The sequence below is a fragment of the Culicoides brevitarsis genome, chromosome 1 (genome assembly GCF_036172545.1).
Source record: "Culicoides brevitarsis isolate CSIRO-B50_1 chromosome 1, AGI_CSIRO_Cbre_v1, whole genome shotgun sequence".
In the NCBI taxonomy this organism is placed as follows: Eukaryota; Metazoa; Arthropoda; class Insecta; order Diptera; family Ceratopogonidae; genus Culicoides; species Culicoides brevitarsis.
The window spans coordinates 3,175,717-3,190,508 of NC_087085.1; the positions used below are offsets into that span (position 1 = coordinate 3,175,717).

The following is a 14,792-nucleotide window of genomic DNA, read 5'->3' on the forward strand; positions in this document are numbered from 1 at the left end:
TTTTTGACACAGTTTTTTTGCTCTTGATTTAGTTTTCAAAACAAAACTATGTCAAAGGAAATTTTTTTTTTCAGTTTCAATTTTTTTGCAGTTTTGAGTTATAAAATGATTAAAAATGATAAATTAGAGCCCTCTGACAAATGTCAATCCATTTGGAGCAAGATTTGACAAAAATTGCTTTGACACAGTTTTTTTTTCTTTAAAAAAAGAATTAAAAAAATAAAAAAATTAAGAAAAATTTTTAAATTTTGAAAAAATTACAAAAAAAAAATAAAATAAAATTTTATTAAATTTAATTTTAAAATTTGAAATTTTTTAATTTTTTTTTTCTTTTTGAAAAAAATTATAAAATTTTCTTTCAGTTTTTAATATTGAAATGTTGAAATTATTATTTATTTTTTTTTTGAGAAATTAAATGTATTATTTCTGTTTTAAAAAATTAATTAACTTTAATTAAATTATTTTTTAAAATTAATTTTTTCATAATTTTTTTTTAAAGAGAATTGAAAAAATATTTAAAAATTTTTTTTAATATTTAAAATATATTTTTTTTCTTTAAAATAATTTTCTATAAAATTTATTTTTTTTATATTTTTTTAAAAATTTTGAAATTATTTATTAAAAATTTCTTCAAAATTAAATTTTTGAAAAAAAAATTTGATCAAAAATTTATTCAAATATTCGAAAAAAAAGTAATTAATTTTTGACATCTTTACTCATTCGGAACGAAATTTGACATCCCAACAGCTGATTTCTGTTTTGACTGATTTTTCCCGGGGCCCAACCAAAATGCTAAAACTACTCAGAGCTTCCCCAAACTTTCGGGCCTTCAGCACAATTGTCAACCCGAGCAAAAATACCGTGAGTGTCGGAGGCGTCAATTACGAAGCTGACAACTTCACAAACATCACAGAGAAAATTTTGTCGTACAACGGCCGAAACTTGCATCTGCAAAAAAATCATCCGCTCTCAATTTTACGGCAAAAAATCGTAAATTACTTCTACACTTCGTATCTCAACAACAAAGGAAATCCCCTGTTTTCCGTTTACGACAGTTTGAGTCCAATTGTGTCAGTGCAACAGAATTTCGACAATTTGCTGATTCCAAAAGACCATCCAAGCCGCGCAAAAGGCGATTGTTATTACATAAATCAAAATTTTTTGTTCCGCGGGCACACGACAGCGCATCAAGTGGACCTCATCCGATCGGGTTTGGATAATTTTTTGATTGTTGGCGACGTTTATCGACGAGATGAGATCGATTCGACGCATTATCCGGTCTTTCATCAAATTGACGGCGTGAGAATCGTTCATCGGGACAAACTTTTCGGCGATTCGATGGATTTGGAGATTTTCGAACAGCATTACAAGACAAATTTGAACAAAAATATTCCGCCGGAGGACTTGCAAAAGTGCATCGATCAGAATAAACAACCGAATCACACGTTGGAAGCAGTAAAAGTCATGGAACATGAACTCAAACAAATTTTAAGCGAACTCGCGAAAACACTTTTTGGCTCAAAAATCGAATGTCGATGGGTCGACACTCATTTTCCCTTCACGCAACCCTCGTGGGAGCTCGAAATCCTTCACAAAGGCAAATGGATCGAAGTTTTGGGCTGCGGCATCATGCGGGACGAAATTTTGCAAAATACTGGCGTGACAAATTCCATCGGATACGCCTTTGGTCTCGGGCTTGAGAGACTCGCGATGATTCTTTTTGACATCCCCGACATTCGGCTGTTTTGGAGTCGCGATTCGGGCTTTTTGAGTCAATTCGACGAGAAAAAACCGATTAAAAAAATGAAATATAAGCCAGTTTCGAGTTTTCCGCAATGTCCGAACGACATTTCCTTTTGGCTGCCAGAAACGATGGATTTGGAGGCGTTTCCGGCGAACGATTTGTTTGACATGGCACGCGACATTGGCGGTGATGTCATTGAACAAGTAAGAATTTTTTTAGTGAAATTGGCAAAAAATGATCTAATTTGTTTGTTTTTCGTAGATTTCGTTAAAAGATAAGTTCACACATCCCAAAACAGGTAAATCGAGTTTGTGCTATAAGATTGTCTATCGACATATGGAACGTACGTTGACGCAGGAGGAAGTCAATGAGATTCATAAGAAAATTGGGGAGACGTTGGCGGAAAAATTAGGAGTCGTTATACGATGAAAAAGTTGATTTTTTAGGAGAAAAATAAAAAGAATTAAAATAAAAAAAAATTTTTTGAAGTTTTTCAATTTTTTTAAGGTAAAAAGCAATTTTCATTAAAAAATTAAAAAAAAAAATGAAAAAGTAATATAATTATTTAAAAATATTTTTTAAATAGATTTTTTTCATTTTTTTTAATAGATTTTAAATTTCATTATTTAAAATATAAAAAAAATATTTATAAAAATATCAATGAAATATTTAGAAAAAAAATTTAAAATAAAAATTTTTTTTTTAAAACGAAGCAAAAATAAATTATTCGATAATATAACAAAAAAATTAATAAAAATTAAATAAAAAAAAAAAAAAAATAAATAATATAAAATAAAAAATAAATTTAAAAAAATATTTTTAATTATAAAAAATTATCGAAAAAATTAAATCATTTAAAATTATTAAACTTATTCTTGTGATTGTTTTAAGAAAAAAAAATTAGAATTTTATAATTTTTTTTCGTTTTAAAAATAATTAATTTATAATTTTATTGATTTTCAATTTCATTATTTTTTTTTTCAAAAAATAAATTAAAATTTATTTCAAAATAATAATTTTTTTAAACTTTTTCTTGTTATATTTCATAGAAAAAATTTCAGAAAATTAATATCTATTTTATTTTATATTTCGTTTTAAAAAAATAATTAATTCTTTCAAATTATTTCGTTAATTAAAAAAGATTTTCAATTAAAATTTTTAATAATTTTATTAATTATTTGAATAACTTTTTATAATTTTATTTTATAAAAAATTTTATAAAAGAATAAAAAATCAAATTAAAATTTTTTAAAAATAAAAAAAAAATTAAATAACTAAATTTTTCATTATAAATTAATTTTTAAAATAATTTTTTAAAATTATTTTTAATGAAAATTGCAGTTTTTCAAGACGAATTGTTACTAAAAAAATTATTTAAAAATTTTCTCCTAATTTTTTCAACAAATTTTTTAATTTTTTTTATAAAATTTTAAATTTTCTTGACTCTAAATCTGAGATTTCATAAATTTTTTTTTAATAATTTTAATGAGAAATTTTATAAAAAGCAAAAATTAATAAAAACAAGTCAGTCAATGATTAGAAAAATTTTTTATTTCAAATAATTTCCTGTAAATAATTTTGAATATCTTGATTTGCTTCAATTTAATAACTCCAAATATCACCTTCGAAATATATTTTTTTCAATTAATTCCACATTATTTTAAGTAACTTTTTTCAATCAAGACTTTTGTAAATAAGAAAAATTTTAAAAATTAAATGCATGGCACGCATGCAGGCAGACATGTCAAAATGCACCGAAAATCCGACGTACGAGATCCGTGAATCATCATGAGCTTGGAATCATTTTTTTTTGTTGTATTAAAGTAGCGAAAAAATCTACTTTTGAGGCTGTTGAATGTTATGCACGACTGGCTTCGGGACATTTTGCACGGGTTTCTGATGATGCGCCGGATGCTCTTTGTGTGACACGTTATGCGTGTCTTTACTCGTTGCCACGACGTCTGTTTGCACAGCTGGCGCCGGATTCGACAAGCCAATTACCTCGACGGGATCTTTGCCAGGTCGCTCAGCGTTTGTACTTTTGTGTTGCACGATTCGCATGCCGCCAGCTTTCACTGAGTTTTTTGAGAAAATTTAGAAAAAGAGATTAAAATTTGGATTTGGGGACAAAATAATAACAACTGTTGCATAAGACAACGAGAAAGATAAGAAAACACACAAAGAAATGGAGATTTTTCGGGTGTTTCTGTGGAGTTTTGTACGTGAGACAAAAGAAATTTTCAAAAATTGTCTCAAAAAAGGAGATTTTTGAGGGATTTTTTGATGAAAAACTCACCTGCAGGCGGATGTCCTGCTTTAAGTTTTTGCTCTTCATCAGCCATCGTTCAAAAATGATAATTTTGAAATTATTTCTGATTGGAATTTTATTGCGTTGTGATTATGAATAGTATGTGGCAATAGCACTTGACACCAACACAGTTTTGACGTTTGAGCCTAATGGGAATTCTTTGTGATTTTTCGTTTGAATTTCGTCAACATGATATTTCAGTTAAATTTTTTTGAAAATATTTTTAATAAAAAAAAAATAATTTATTAAAATTTTAATATATTTTATAAAAAAAATCATTTAAAATTTTATTGTTTTAACGAAATTTTGACATTTCAAGAAGAAAAATTGTGAAAGTTTACAAATATTTAATTTTATTTTTCATTATAATATATTAATAATCATTATTATTTAAATTATTTAAAAAATATTTAAATTAAAAAATTTATAAAAAAATAATGAAAAAAAAAATTTATTAATAAAATGTTATGAAAAAAATGATTTTAATTAAAATTAAATAGAAATAATTTAAAATAAAATTTACAAAAATACCTAATAAAATTTGCAAAAATATCTAATAATTTTTAGAATATTAAATAAAAAAAATTAAATAAAATAAAAATATGAATTAAAAAAAAAAATAAAAAAAAATTTTGTAAAAATATAAATTAAGTTTGCATTAATTTTTAAAATATATTTTTTTGTTTAAATAATTTTTTTTTATTATTAAAAAAAGTCAAATTTATTAATTTAATTTTTTTAATAAATATTTTAATTTAAATAAAATTTAAGAAAAAAAAAATAAATAAATTAAAAAAAAAAATTAATAAAAAAAAATTAATAAAAATAATTGAATAATTTTTTTTATGAAAACTGATGAATTAAAAAAATTAAAAATAATTTACCTTTGAAATAATTTTTAAAAAAATTTTTTGTTAAATTTTTAATTTGTTTTTTTAAATAAATTTTTAAGTTAAAATAAATAAAGTCACATTTATTATTTGATTTTTTGAAAAATATTTTAATTACAAAAAAATACATTTAAAAAAAAATTTTGGAAAATTTTAAATACTCACCTTGATATTCACAAAATTTCCAATTAAATAAAAAACAAAATTTTATTTTGCAGAACAGTTATAACATTTTATAATTTTTCTTTATTAATGTTGCTTTTTATGTTTTATTTATTTTTTTAATTATATAATTTTAATAATAATGCAATCTAATTAATTAATTATTTATTTTATTTTTAAGAGCTCTTTCAAAAGTAAAACCTTTAAATATTAACAACTGCATCGTTATTTTAGTTGCTTTTTTGAACATTGATACCATTTTTATTGTATTTCGTTATTTTTTTAACACTTCAACATTTATTAATTTTTTAAACAAAAATTTTCTTTATTTTTTTTGGCACAAAATTATTCGTGTCTTTAATGCCCTATTATAAAATTAAAAATTCGTTTTTTTAGCTTTCCACTTTTTTTACGTGAATTTTTTTAATTTCTCAAAATTTTGAGAAAATTTTCGGAGACATTTAGTGGCGCTTTTCTAAAAATTAAGATTTCTACAACTTCTAGTAAAAATCACAAATTGATAAAACACTTACAAGATTTTTTTTTCTTAATTTAATTTTTTTTTTAAAGAACACTCCTCGTCTCATTTAAAATTTTTTGTTAAATATTTTTAAGATCATAAGCACGTTTTACATCTTTTTTTTATTCTTTACCGTTTATTTAATTTTTAATTTAAAAATTTCTGAATATGACATTTATTGAAAAAATAGGCCCTAAAATACGATTTTTTAGTGCAGTTGATAAAGTTATAAGTGCTACTGAAAGAAAACTCTCATTTTTTAGGTATTTTTCAACGATTCTGTTTTAAAAGCGTTAAATTTGTAGCAAAGTTTCTCATAAAATAGTTTCTATCTAACTTTTTAAATATTTCTTTTAAAGACTTAACAAGCATTTATTTGTATTTATGTTTTCTTTGTAGTTTTTTTTTATTTATTTTTAAATATATAAGCTAAAAAATAGTCTTTCTTATTTTTTTTAAAGAGAAAGTTGTGGTGTTTTTTTTAGGAAAAGTTTTTTGTGCTCTATGATTTTTTTTAAAGTAAAAATTTAATGAAAATTTTTTTTATTTAAATTTTTTAGGAAGGTTCTGATATTCGAATTTTGATAATTTTTTCATGATATTTTGAGCTCAAATTCTTAAAATTTATTAATATGTTTTTTTTGTAGATTACGTTTTTTTATTTTATTTTTTTTGTTCTCTTTCTCTAATTATTAGAGTCTCTAATGAAGCATGAAAAGTGAAAGGATTCCAAATATTTGTGGGAAATTCATCGAGAAATTTACTCTTCTTCGACATTGACTTTCGACAAGGTGAGCAGGATCATTGTGAGTTCCTTTCGGGAAACTTTGCCGTCTTTGTCGTAACCTACGCCACGCATAATTGTGTCTTCGATGTCGGTTAAATCTTGGGCATCGTAGTCCTGAAAAAAGGTAAAAAAATTGATAAAATTTGAAAATTACAAATTTTTAACCACGTGACCTAACCCAGTTGATATTTTAAAAATTTTGCCCAGATAACAATTTATATTTTAATCTCATAAGAAATTTTGCATCTTCCCAATACACATTTTGAATTTTCGTCCCTATGTAAATTTTAAAATTATCGAACCAATGCACATTTTTTAAATTTTAACCACGTGACTCAATCTAAATTAAAAATTCTTAATTTTAGCCCAATACAAATTTTTTAAAGTATTTTTTTTTTAATTAATAAATTTTAAGTTTTTGCTCCGTTTTTATCCCATAGCAAATTTTACAAAAATTACATTTATAAAATTTTGTAAATATTCATTTAAAATTTAATTCAATCAATAATTATAACTAACTTTTTTGCCCTGTGTAAATTTTAAATAAAGCAAATACTAACCCAATGCAAAATGTCTAAAATTTTAACCCAAATGGATATTTTTATTTTTTGCCCCAATGCACATTTTAATTTTTCGAATTCCGTAATTTTTGATAATGTTTCAGACATTTTATGAATTTTTAATTAATTTTTTTTTTCGTTAAATTAAATTTTTACCCAATAAATTTAAATTTTTAACCCAATGCACATTTTAAAAAACCCAATTTACATTAAAAACGATTAAAAATTTTCATCCCAATGCACATTTTAAAAATTTTAACCACGTGACTCAATCTAAATTCGAAATTTTTAATTTTAGCCCAATGCAAATTTTAAGTAATTTTTTCAAATTTTAATTAAAATTTTACATTTTATGAATTTTAATAAATTATTGTGCGGATTCGTTTAAAAATAAAATAAAATTATTTAATTTAATAATTTTCCATAAATTTTTTTTAGCCCAAAGCACATTTTAAAAAATTTTTCCCAATGCACATTTTTCAATTTTTTTAAAAACAAAGTTCAGTAAAAAAAAATTCAAAAACTCACCTTTTTCACTAATTCCAACAAATCTTTTAGGAAACCACGTAACTCTTCATTTTCTATGCTGCCATTATTATCCTGCCGAAGAAAATTTTTGAATGAAATTAACAAACAAAAGCACGACAGATTATCAAATTAAAATCCTTACCCGATCATACAAAGCAAACACCTTTTCAATATCCTCCTTTGTTAGTTTTGCAGCACCCTTTTCGGCAAGAGAGACAAGAGAGATAGAGAAAACAGTTCACTTGAGTCAAGAGGCATCAAAATGTATAAAGTTGTGATAATAGTCATGATAATACATTGACGTCCCTCTTAACACGTTTCGACATGCCGGAGACCACAAAAAGGATGGGCGAAATTCATTAATTTTCATTTTTTTTTGCATGTCGATGGGATGGAGGAACATCAATGGATTTCATGAATTTTTATGTAAACAATTGAACTGTAACAACATGCAATTTAACTTCCTGCCAATCAACGTCTTTTACGCTGAGAAGCCGTTTTTTTCGTGTGATAGCTTCATTTATTAGGGAACACATGCCGTGAACAATGCAAAAGCTTTAATTCTACAAGCAGCTCTGTGCAAGTAATAAAAATTAAGGAAAAAAAATTTTTTTTTAAATTGAGGAAAAAAATTTTAAAAAGTTGTAGAAGAGAAAAAAAAATTGATGAAAAAAATTAATTAATAATGAAGAGATAGAAGAAATAGAGAAAAAACGATAAATAGAGGAAAATGTTTTTTTTTTACACAATCAACATTGAAACGATAAACAAAAACAAAAATAAACGAAAAACAAAAAATTTACTCACTTCAATACCTTCCTTTTATATTTTTCAATAAAAGTTGTTCGAAGTGTGTGTTTTTTACCCCATAGAAAGGTTTTTTTTGTGTTGTAGCGCAATATTTCACAATGATAGTGCAATATTGATAAAGTGTGATTTTGTGATCAGTACAACGAGCGACAACAAGAATGTTGTTTTCGGTTTTTGTGTATTTGAATTTTTTTATCGAAACATACAAAGAGAGAGAGAGAAAAAGAGAAGAGAAAAAAATAACAAGAAGAAATGAAGTGAAAAAAATACATAAATAAAATAAAGGTGCAAGGAAAAAATCTATTGTTATAAAGTTGTAAATATATTTTTTTTATTGGTCGAGAGCGATTTGCAAAAAGGAATAAATTCAGTAGTTTTTAGACGATTTATGAGGTTATGAGCAAAAAATATAATATAAATAATTTTTTGCTCCATACATGATTTTTTTAAAATTTATTTTTAAATAGTAATATTATTCCTTTGTTCTTTGAAAAATTTTTAAAGAAAAATTAATTTTCTCATATTTTTATTAATTTTAAAATATTCTCATATTTTATTTAAAAAAAAGTAATTAATTTAATTAAAATTTATTCAACCAAATTTATTCAAATTTTTTAAAATATTTTTTAAATAAATTAAAAATTTATTATGAATTAAAAAATTAAAATTAAATTAATTTTTTTATTAACTAATTTATTTTTTTAATTTTTAATTTATTTTATAAATAAATAATTTAAAATTAAATTATTTTTAATTTTATTTATTCGTATTTTTTCCATATATTTTATTATTTTTTTAAATTTAATAAAATAATATTCTTCAAAATAAATAAAAAAATTAAATAAGTTAATAAAAAAATTAATTTAATTTTAATAATAATTTTTGAATTTATAATAAATTTTTAATTTATTTAAAAAATATTTTTAAAAATTTATTTTATTAATAAGGTTGAATAAATTTTAATTAATTTATTTTTATTTCTAAATTTTACTTTTTTTTAATTTAAAGTTACATGAAAAAAAAAATATTAAAAATTTATTCAATTAATAAAATTCAATAAATTTTAATTTATTTTATTAATTTAATAAAAATTGAAATTTTTAAATTAATTTTTTTTTAATTTAAATTTTTTAATTCAAAAATTTATTTTTTTAAAAATTATTAAAATTTTCAACAAATTTCAATTTTTTTATAATTTAATTTTAATTTATTTAATAATTTTTTTCAATTCAAAAATTATTTTATATTTTTTTTAATATTTCTAAAAAATTTTGTTAAAAAAAATAGTTAATTAATTTAATTATTTTTTTTAAATTAATTAAAATTTTAGTTTATTTTATTTAATTTTTTTTTAAATTGTTTTAAAAAATATTTTTTCATATTTTTAGGGAAATTTGATGAAAAAATTAAAAATTTTGTCTCAAAATTATTTGTTTCGAAACTTCAAAAACCCTTCCTTGATGTCAAAAAGATTTCTCATCATGGATCGTCACCTCATGTCGTTCCAATTGACACACGACAACGAAAACAACACTTTACGAGTCGATTATTTTATCATTTCTTTCTGTAAAAAACGTGTAAAAATGCGAACGCGACACGATTTTTTTTTGTAACATAAAAGAAATTGCGTATGTGACTCGCATATCATTAACAAACCCTCATGAGGAGCAGAAAGAATAATAAAAATCGTTGATTGAAGTATAAATAAGTCGATTTCAACAAAAACAAATAGTTTTCAAGTCATTTCTTTCCGAGATGCAGAAATTGCAATTTTTCAATAAAAATATTTTTTTTTTTATTAAATATTTACACACATTCGTTATGATGGCAAGAAATAAAAAATAATGCTCTTATATTTATTTTATTTTAAAGTAATCGAGCACACATTGCTCATTCGGTCGAACAGAAAAGAAAAAGTTCTTTTTCTCAATTTATTCCGAACCGATAGATGATGTGTCTGTGGTCGGATATGAAATTCCGTGCACGAAAATGGGAGGCGAACGTTACATTACGAGCTATTAAATGGCATTTCATTCGCGTGTATCTACTGGCCCGTAGCGCAGAATTGAGGATTGAGGCAGAATTGAAATTGGTACTAAAGGAGAGATAGTCGATCGACCTTCAACGTCAAACACACGAGAGAGATAAGGAAAAAAGGAAATGCCATAAAAACCTTTATATATCCTATTAAATGTGATGTGAAATAAAATAACAAGCATCTTACGTAAGAAGTAAGAAGATGGAGGAAGGTAATGGTCTGCCGTCGTTCAAAGGAGAAGACGACGGGAAATTCTCACATTATCACCATAATTTCACGTTTACATTGTTAAATTTTCGTCAAAATTTATGACGAGCTATTTTCTCCGCGTTACTTGTAGGAAAATCATGATTTGTTGGCTTGTTTATGTCGTGCGATGTTTGTTTAGGTGTAAAAGTAAAGAAGTTGCCCGACAAATCACTTTAACGTCAAAAGTTCATGACGATAATTTCAAGGGATATTTTTTCGTTCAAGTCAGGTAACTTTAAGATTTTTTTTTAATTTAGTAAAAATTTTATTTTATTTTAAAATTGTGTCAAAGTCAATATTTAAAAATTATTTTTTTTTTTATTTTAAACAAATAAAATTTAATCAATTATTTTATTTTTAATTTAATTTTTTTGTTTAAAAAATTATTTTAATTTTTATTAATTAATTTAGAAATAAATTAAAAAATTATAAATTTAGAATTAAAAAAATTAACTAAATTCACTAATTTTAGTTAAAAAAAATATTTTTAAGATTACTTAAATCAATTTGAGTAAAAAAAATTTACTTATTAAATTTATTTTTTTTTAAATTGTAAAATTATTTTTCAAAATATTTTCTTTAAATTTAAATAAAAAACAGAAGAAAAAAAAATCAAAAAAATTTTATTACAAAGTATTTTGCGTTCACTTTAAATTATTTTAAGTTCATTATTTTAAAATTACTTAAATTTAAAAAAAAATATTTTTTTTTAATTTAAAATATTAATAAAAAATATTTTTTTCTTATTTTTTTTTAAATATTTTTTTGATTTTCAATTAATTTTTAAATTTATCAATTGAGAACTAAATTAATTTTTTATTCATATTTTTTTCGATAATTTTTTTATTAGTTTATAATTCAATTTATTAATTTTTTTAATTAAAAAATATTTTTAAAAAATTAATTTAATTAATGATTAAATAAATTTCAAAATTCTCTTATTTTTAAAATTTATTTTATTTTTTTGAATTTTTAACAAAAAAAATATTAATTATTAAATTTTGTTTTTTTTTTTTTATTTAAAAAAAAGTTATTAATTTTTAAATTAAGTAATTCAGAACGATTCAGAATTAAATAAATTTTATTTTTTTATTTAAAAATTTTTCAATTAAAAAATATTTTTTAACTTTAATTTTATTAATAAAGTTCGTTAAATTTTAATTATTTAATTTCTTAAATTTTTCTTATTTTTTAAAAATATTTTTTTAAATTTTGAAAAATACTGAAAAAAAAAATTAAAAATTTTCTCAAATTTTCCAATGAAAAAAAAAAATAAAATAACTTCATTACTTTTTAATTTTTTTTTGCTTCAGAATCGCATTTACTTCAGCTGTCCAAAGTAAATGTACAAATCAATCATTTACGAACTTGTTGCCCATTTCGTTACTAATAATTATCGATTTTCCTTCCGTCATGATAAAAAATTCGAAATATCAACCAAAAATTAGGTCATTCATATTTTACTGCACATTTTTGCAGTTTCTGTTTGCCAAAAAAAATTTTTTTTTGTGTTGGTCCAAATTATGGCTTAATAATTCCTTGGCAAGTTTCCACTTTTTAACAGGCTTCATGTGACTGCTCGTCGTTCATTTTCACGCTTTCCAACTTTTTTTGTCTGCACGTGGCAACAATTTAAAAAAAAAACTTCAAGAGTCACTTTAAAAATTTTTAATTGCTTGCGTTTACGAAAGCCATAATCCCCTTTCAGTTCTCTTTTCATTCAAAAAATTTTTATTTTTTTTTTGTTTTAATATAAAAACGTCAAGTTTCATTCTTTCAAGTGCTCTGTTTGTTTCGTGCTTTAAAATTCAAATAAATGATGGTCTTTTTTTGTGTTTTTGCTCTCGTAGTAAGCTTATCTGATCCATCTTTCGGCAAAAAATGACACAAAAGGAATCCTTTCCTCCCATTTTCTTTAATTTTTTCTTCGCAGATTGACGAGACACGTTTAATCCTTTTTTTCGTAGTTTTTCTTGTGTAAATAACGAACAAATCGGATCTTGAATTTTTCGCATTGTCTTGTAATCCGCTTTAATAATTCTCAATTTTCTCCTCCCAACGCGATTCGTAACGACGAACGGGTGACGATCTCTTTGTTTAATTAAAATGATAATGACAAAAATAATATTCGAGAAATCTTTGGGATGAGAAAAAGTAATAATCTGATATTTTTTCATATATTGTCGTCCCATCTGGCACTCATTCGCATTCGCAAGAAAAGGTGTCACAATCACTTAAAGGAATTAATTTAACAGTAATTTATTGTCAAAAATGTGAAAAATTGAAAATGGAGACGATTGGTAGTTTTTTTTTAAATTTAAAATTATTTTACTTTTAATTTAATTATATTAAAAAATTAAATTAAAAAAAACAATTATTTAATTTTTTAAATTTTAATTAAATTTAAATAAGTTTAAAAATTTAAAATTAATTTATTTAATTAAATTATTTTTTTTTTTAATTTTTATTTAATTTTTTAAATTTAAATTAAATTTAATTAAAATAATTTAAATTTTATTATTTTAAATTAAAAAAAAAATTAAATTCAATTTAATTTATTTTTCTTTTATTTTATTATTATTTTATTTTTTAAAATTTTATTTAAAATTTATTTTAAGTAATAAAATATTAATTTTAATTAAATTGAATTAATTTTTTTTTTCAATAAAATTTAAATTATTTTAATTTTTTAAAAAATTTATAATTTAACTTAAATTTTATTTAATTTTAATTTAATTTAAATTTTTTTATTTAGCTAAATTTATTTTTTTTTATTTTAAATTTGAAAAAAAAATTTTTTTTTATTTAAAAATTTTGATTTTTAAATTTAAAATTATTTAATTTAATTAAATTTCAGATTCAATTGAAAAAAAAAATGTGCTTCACTAAAAATTTTTTTACATGTAGAAATTCACACAAAAATAAAAGGCTAAAGTTAATTCAAAAAACAAAACATTGAACAAAAAATAAAAGTTAGCTCGCCTATATGAATAAATTTAGAGCAAAAAAACTACCGAAGGGATGCATAAAAGCTCAGATTTAGCGCAAAAATAAAAGTTTTTTTCTATTAAAGTTATTCTATATGAAAAATCACAAAAAAGAAGAAAACAAAAATATACAAAAATTATAATAATAAAGTGAAAATAAACTTTCTATGAAAGTTTTGCCTGATGTTACATCGATACATTTTAATAATTTATTCGAAAAAAAAGAAGAGACAAAACAAAAATCGTCCCTAATCAAGTAAAAAAGGTATGAAGAGTGGAATCAAAACACATGTTAAATCTTACCTTGAAAACTTGACGACACAAAAAGTTTTCCTTGACTGGAAGTAGTCTGAAACGAAAAAACACGCATGGAATGGGATCTCATGAGTAAAAGTTTTGTTCATTAATTATTTAGAAAATATTTTTTTTGTCTACCGAAATGATTTATTTACATCATTTAAAAGGGACTTTATTCGATTGGGGATCATCGTACCGTTAAATGATTAAAAAAACGAGGATTATCCTTCGTTTGTGGTTCGTAAAAGACTTTTTTTTAGAGCTAAAGGTGATAAATGTTACTTACTTTGCCATTTCAGATAATTGCAAACGTCCATCTTTATTGGCGTCGAATACCTGAAGCTGTAAAAAAAGGTTGTCAATTTTTTATTACGGGTTTTTATCGAGTTTTTGTTTATTTTCATTACAGAAAAAGAAAAAAAGAGGGAAGAATCCCATTTTCTGATGAAATTTTGTTGAATAATATTAAAGTTGAAGAAAAAAATTTAAGGTAAGTTTTAAAATTTGTATTAAAAATTAAATTTATTATTTTTTGACAGAAATTTTTTAAATGTCAATTCAAAAATTAACCGTTAAAAATTTTAAAAATTATTTTTTGAATTAAAACTAAAGGAAAAATTTTCAGATTATTTTTTTAAGTATAATTAATTTTTTTTAATGTTTTAAATGTCTCTTAAAAATTTAAAAAAAAAAATTTAGATAATTTTTAAAATTTAAATTGATTTTTTTTTATTTTTTTCAAGATTTTTTTAAATGTCAATTAAAAAAATTTGTAAAATAATTTTTTGAATTTTTAACGGTCATTTTTTAAATTGACATTTATAATTTTATTTTTGTAAAAAATAAAAAAAAAATTTTTGAAGTAAAGCTGAAGCAAACAATTTTTAATTAAGTTTTAAATTTTTTATTAAA

The 14,792-nt window shown here is 21.9% G+C and overlaps 3 protein-coding genes across 4 annotated transcripts in view; 1 reads left to right on the forward strand and 2 right to left on the reverse strand.

Annotated features, from left to right (window-relative positions):
* The first annotated feature begins 769 nt into the window (after positions 1-769).
* Positions 770-2,198, forward strand: LOC134836768 (probable phenylalanine--tRNA ligase, mitochondrial). The gene is made up of 2 exons (XM_063851982.1): positions 770-1,947; positions 2,006-2,198. The coding sequence occupies exons 1-2, from the start codon at positions 790-792 to the stop codon at positions 2,171-2,173; spliced, it is 1,326 nt and encodes a 441-aa protein (XP_063708052.1). The 5' UTR covers positions 770-789; the 3' UTR covers positions 2,174-2,198.
* A 1,075-nt stretch (positions 2,199-3,273) lies between these two features.
* LOC134836699 (death-associated protein 1) lies at positions 3,274-4,184 on the reverse strand. The gene is made up of 2 exons (XM_063851884.1): positions 4,041-4,184; positions 3,274-3,819 (listed from the first exon to the last, which is right to left on the reverse strand). Exons 1-2 carry the CDS (start codon positions 4,084-4,086, stop codon positions 3,581-3,583), a joined length of 285 nt encoding a protein of 94 aa, XP_063707954.1. The 5' UTR covers positions 4,087-4,184; the 3' UTR covers positions 3,274-3,580.
* Positions 4,185-6,113: 1,929 nt separating this feature from the next.
* Positions 6,114-14,792, reverse strand: part of LOC134837165 (calbindin-32) — a 78,615-nt gene continuing 69,936 nt past the window's right edge. The window contains exons 7-12 of one of the 2 annotated variants that reach the window (XM_063852515.1): positions 14,167-14,222; positions 13,887-13,932; positions 8,307-8,318; positions 7,642-7,698; positions 7,500-7,571; positions 6,114-6,525 (exon numbers count right to left, since the gene is read on the reverse strand). In XM_063852515.1, coding sequence (XP_063708585.1) covers positions 6,385-6,525; positions 7,500-7,571; positions 7,642-7,698; positions 8,307-8,318; positions 13,887-13,932; positions 14,167-14,222 — 384 coding nt within the window. In that variant the 3' untranslated portion in view covers positions 6,114-6,384. The remainder of the gene's footprint in view (positions 6,526-7,499; positions 7,572-7,641; positions 7,699-8,306; positions 8,319-13,886; positions 13,933-14,166; positions 14,223-14,792) is intronic. The other variant, XM_063852516.1, reaches the window with a different exon arrangement.

Bases quoted from the DNA above. Each gene is read 5' to 3' on its own strand.
- LOC134836699 (XM_063851884.1), bottom strand. From the start codon at position 4,086: ATGGCTGATGAAGAGCAAAAACTTAAAGCAGGACATCCGCCTGCAG. The intron at 3,820-4,040 runs GTGAGTTTTTCA...CAAAAAACTCAG, and splicing joins AGCAGGACATCCGCCTGCAG to TGAAAGCTGGCGGCATGCGA.
- LOC134836768 (XM_063851982.1), top strand. From the start codon at position 790: ATGCTAAAACTACTCAGAGCTTCCCCAAACTTTCGGGCCTTCAGCACA. The intron at 1,948-2,005 runs GTAAGAATTTTT...TGTTTTTCGTAG, and splicing joins GCGGTGATGTCATTGAACAA to ATTTCGTTAAAAGATAAGTT.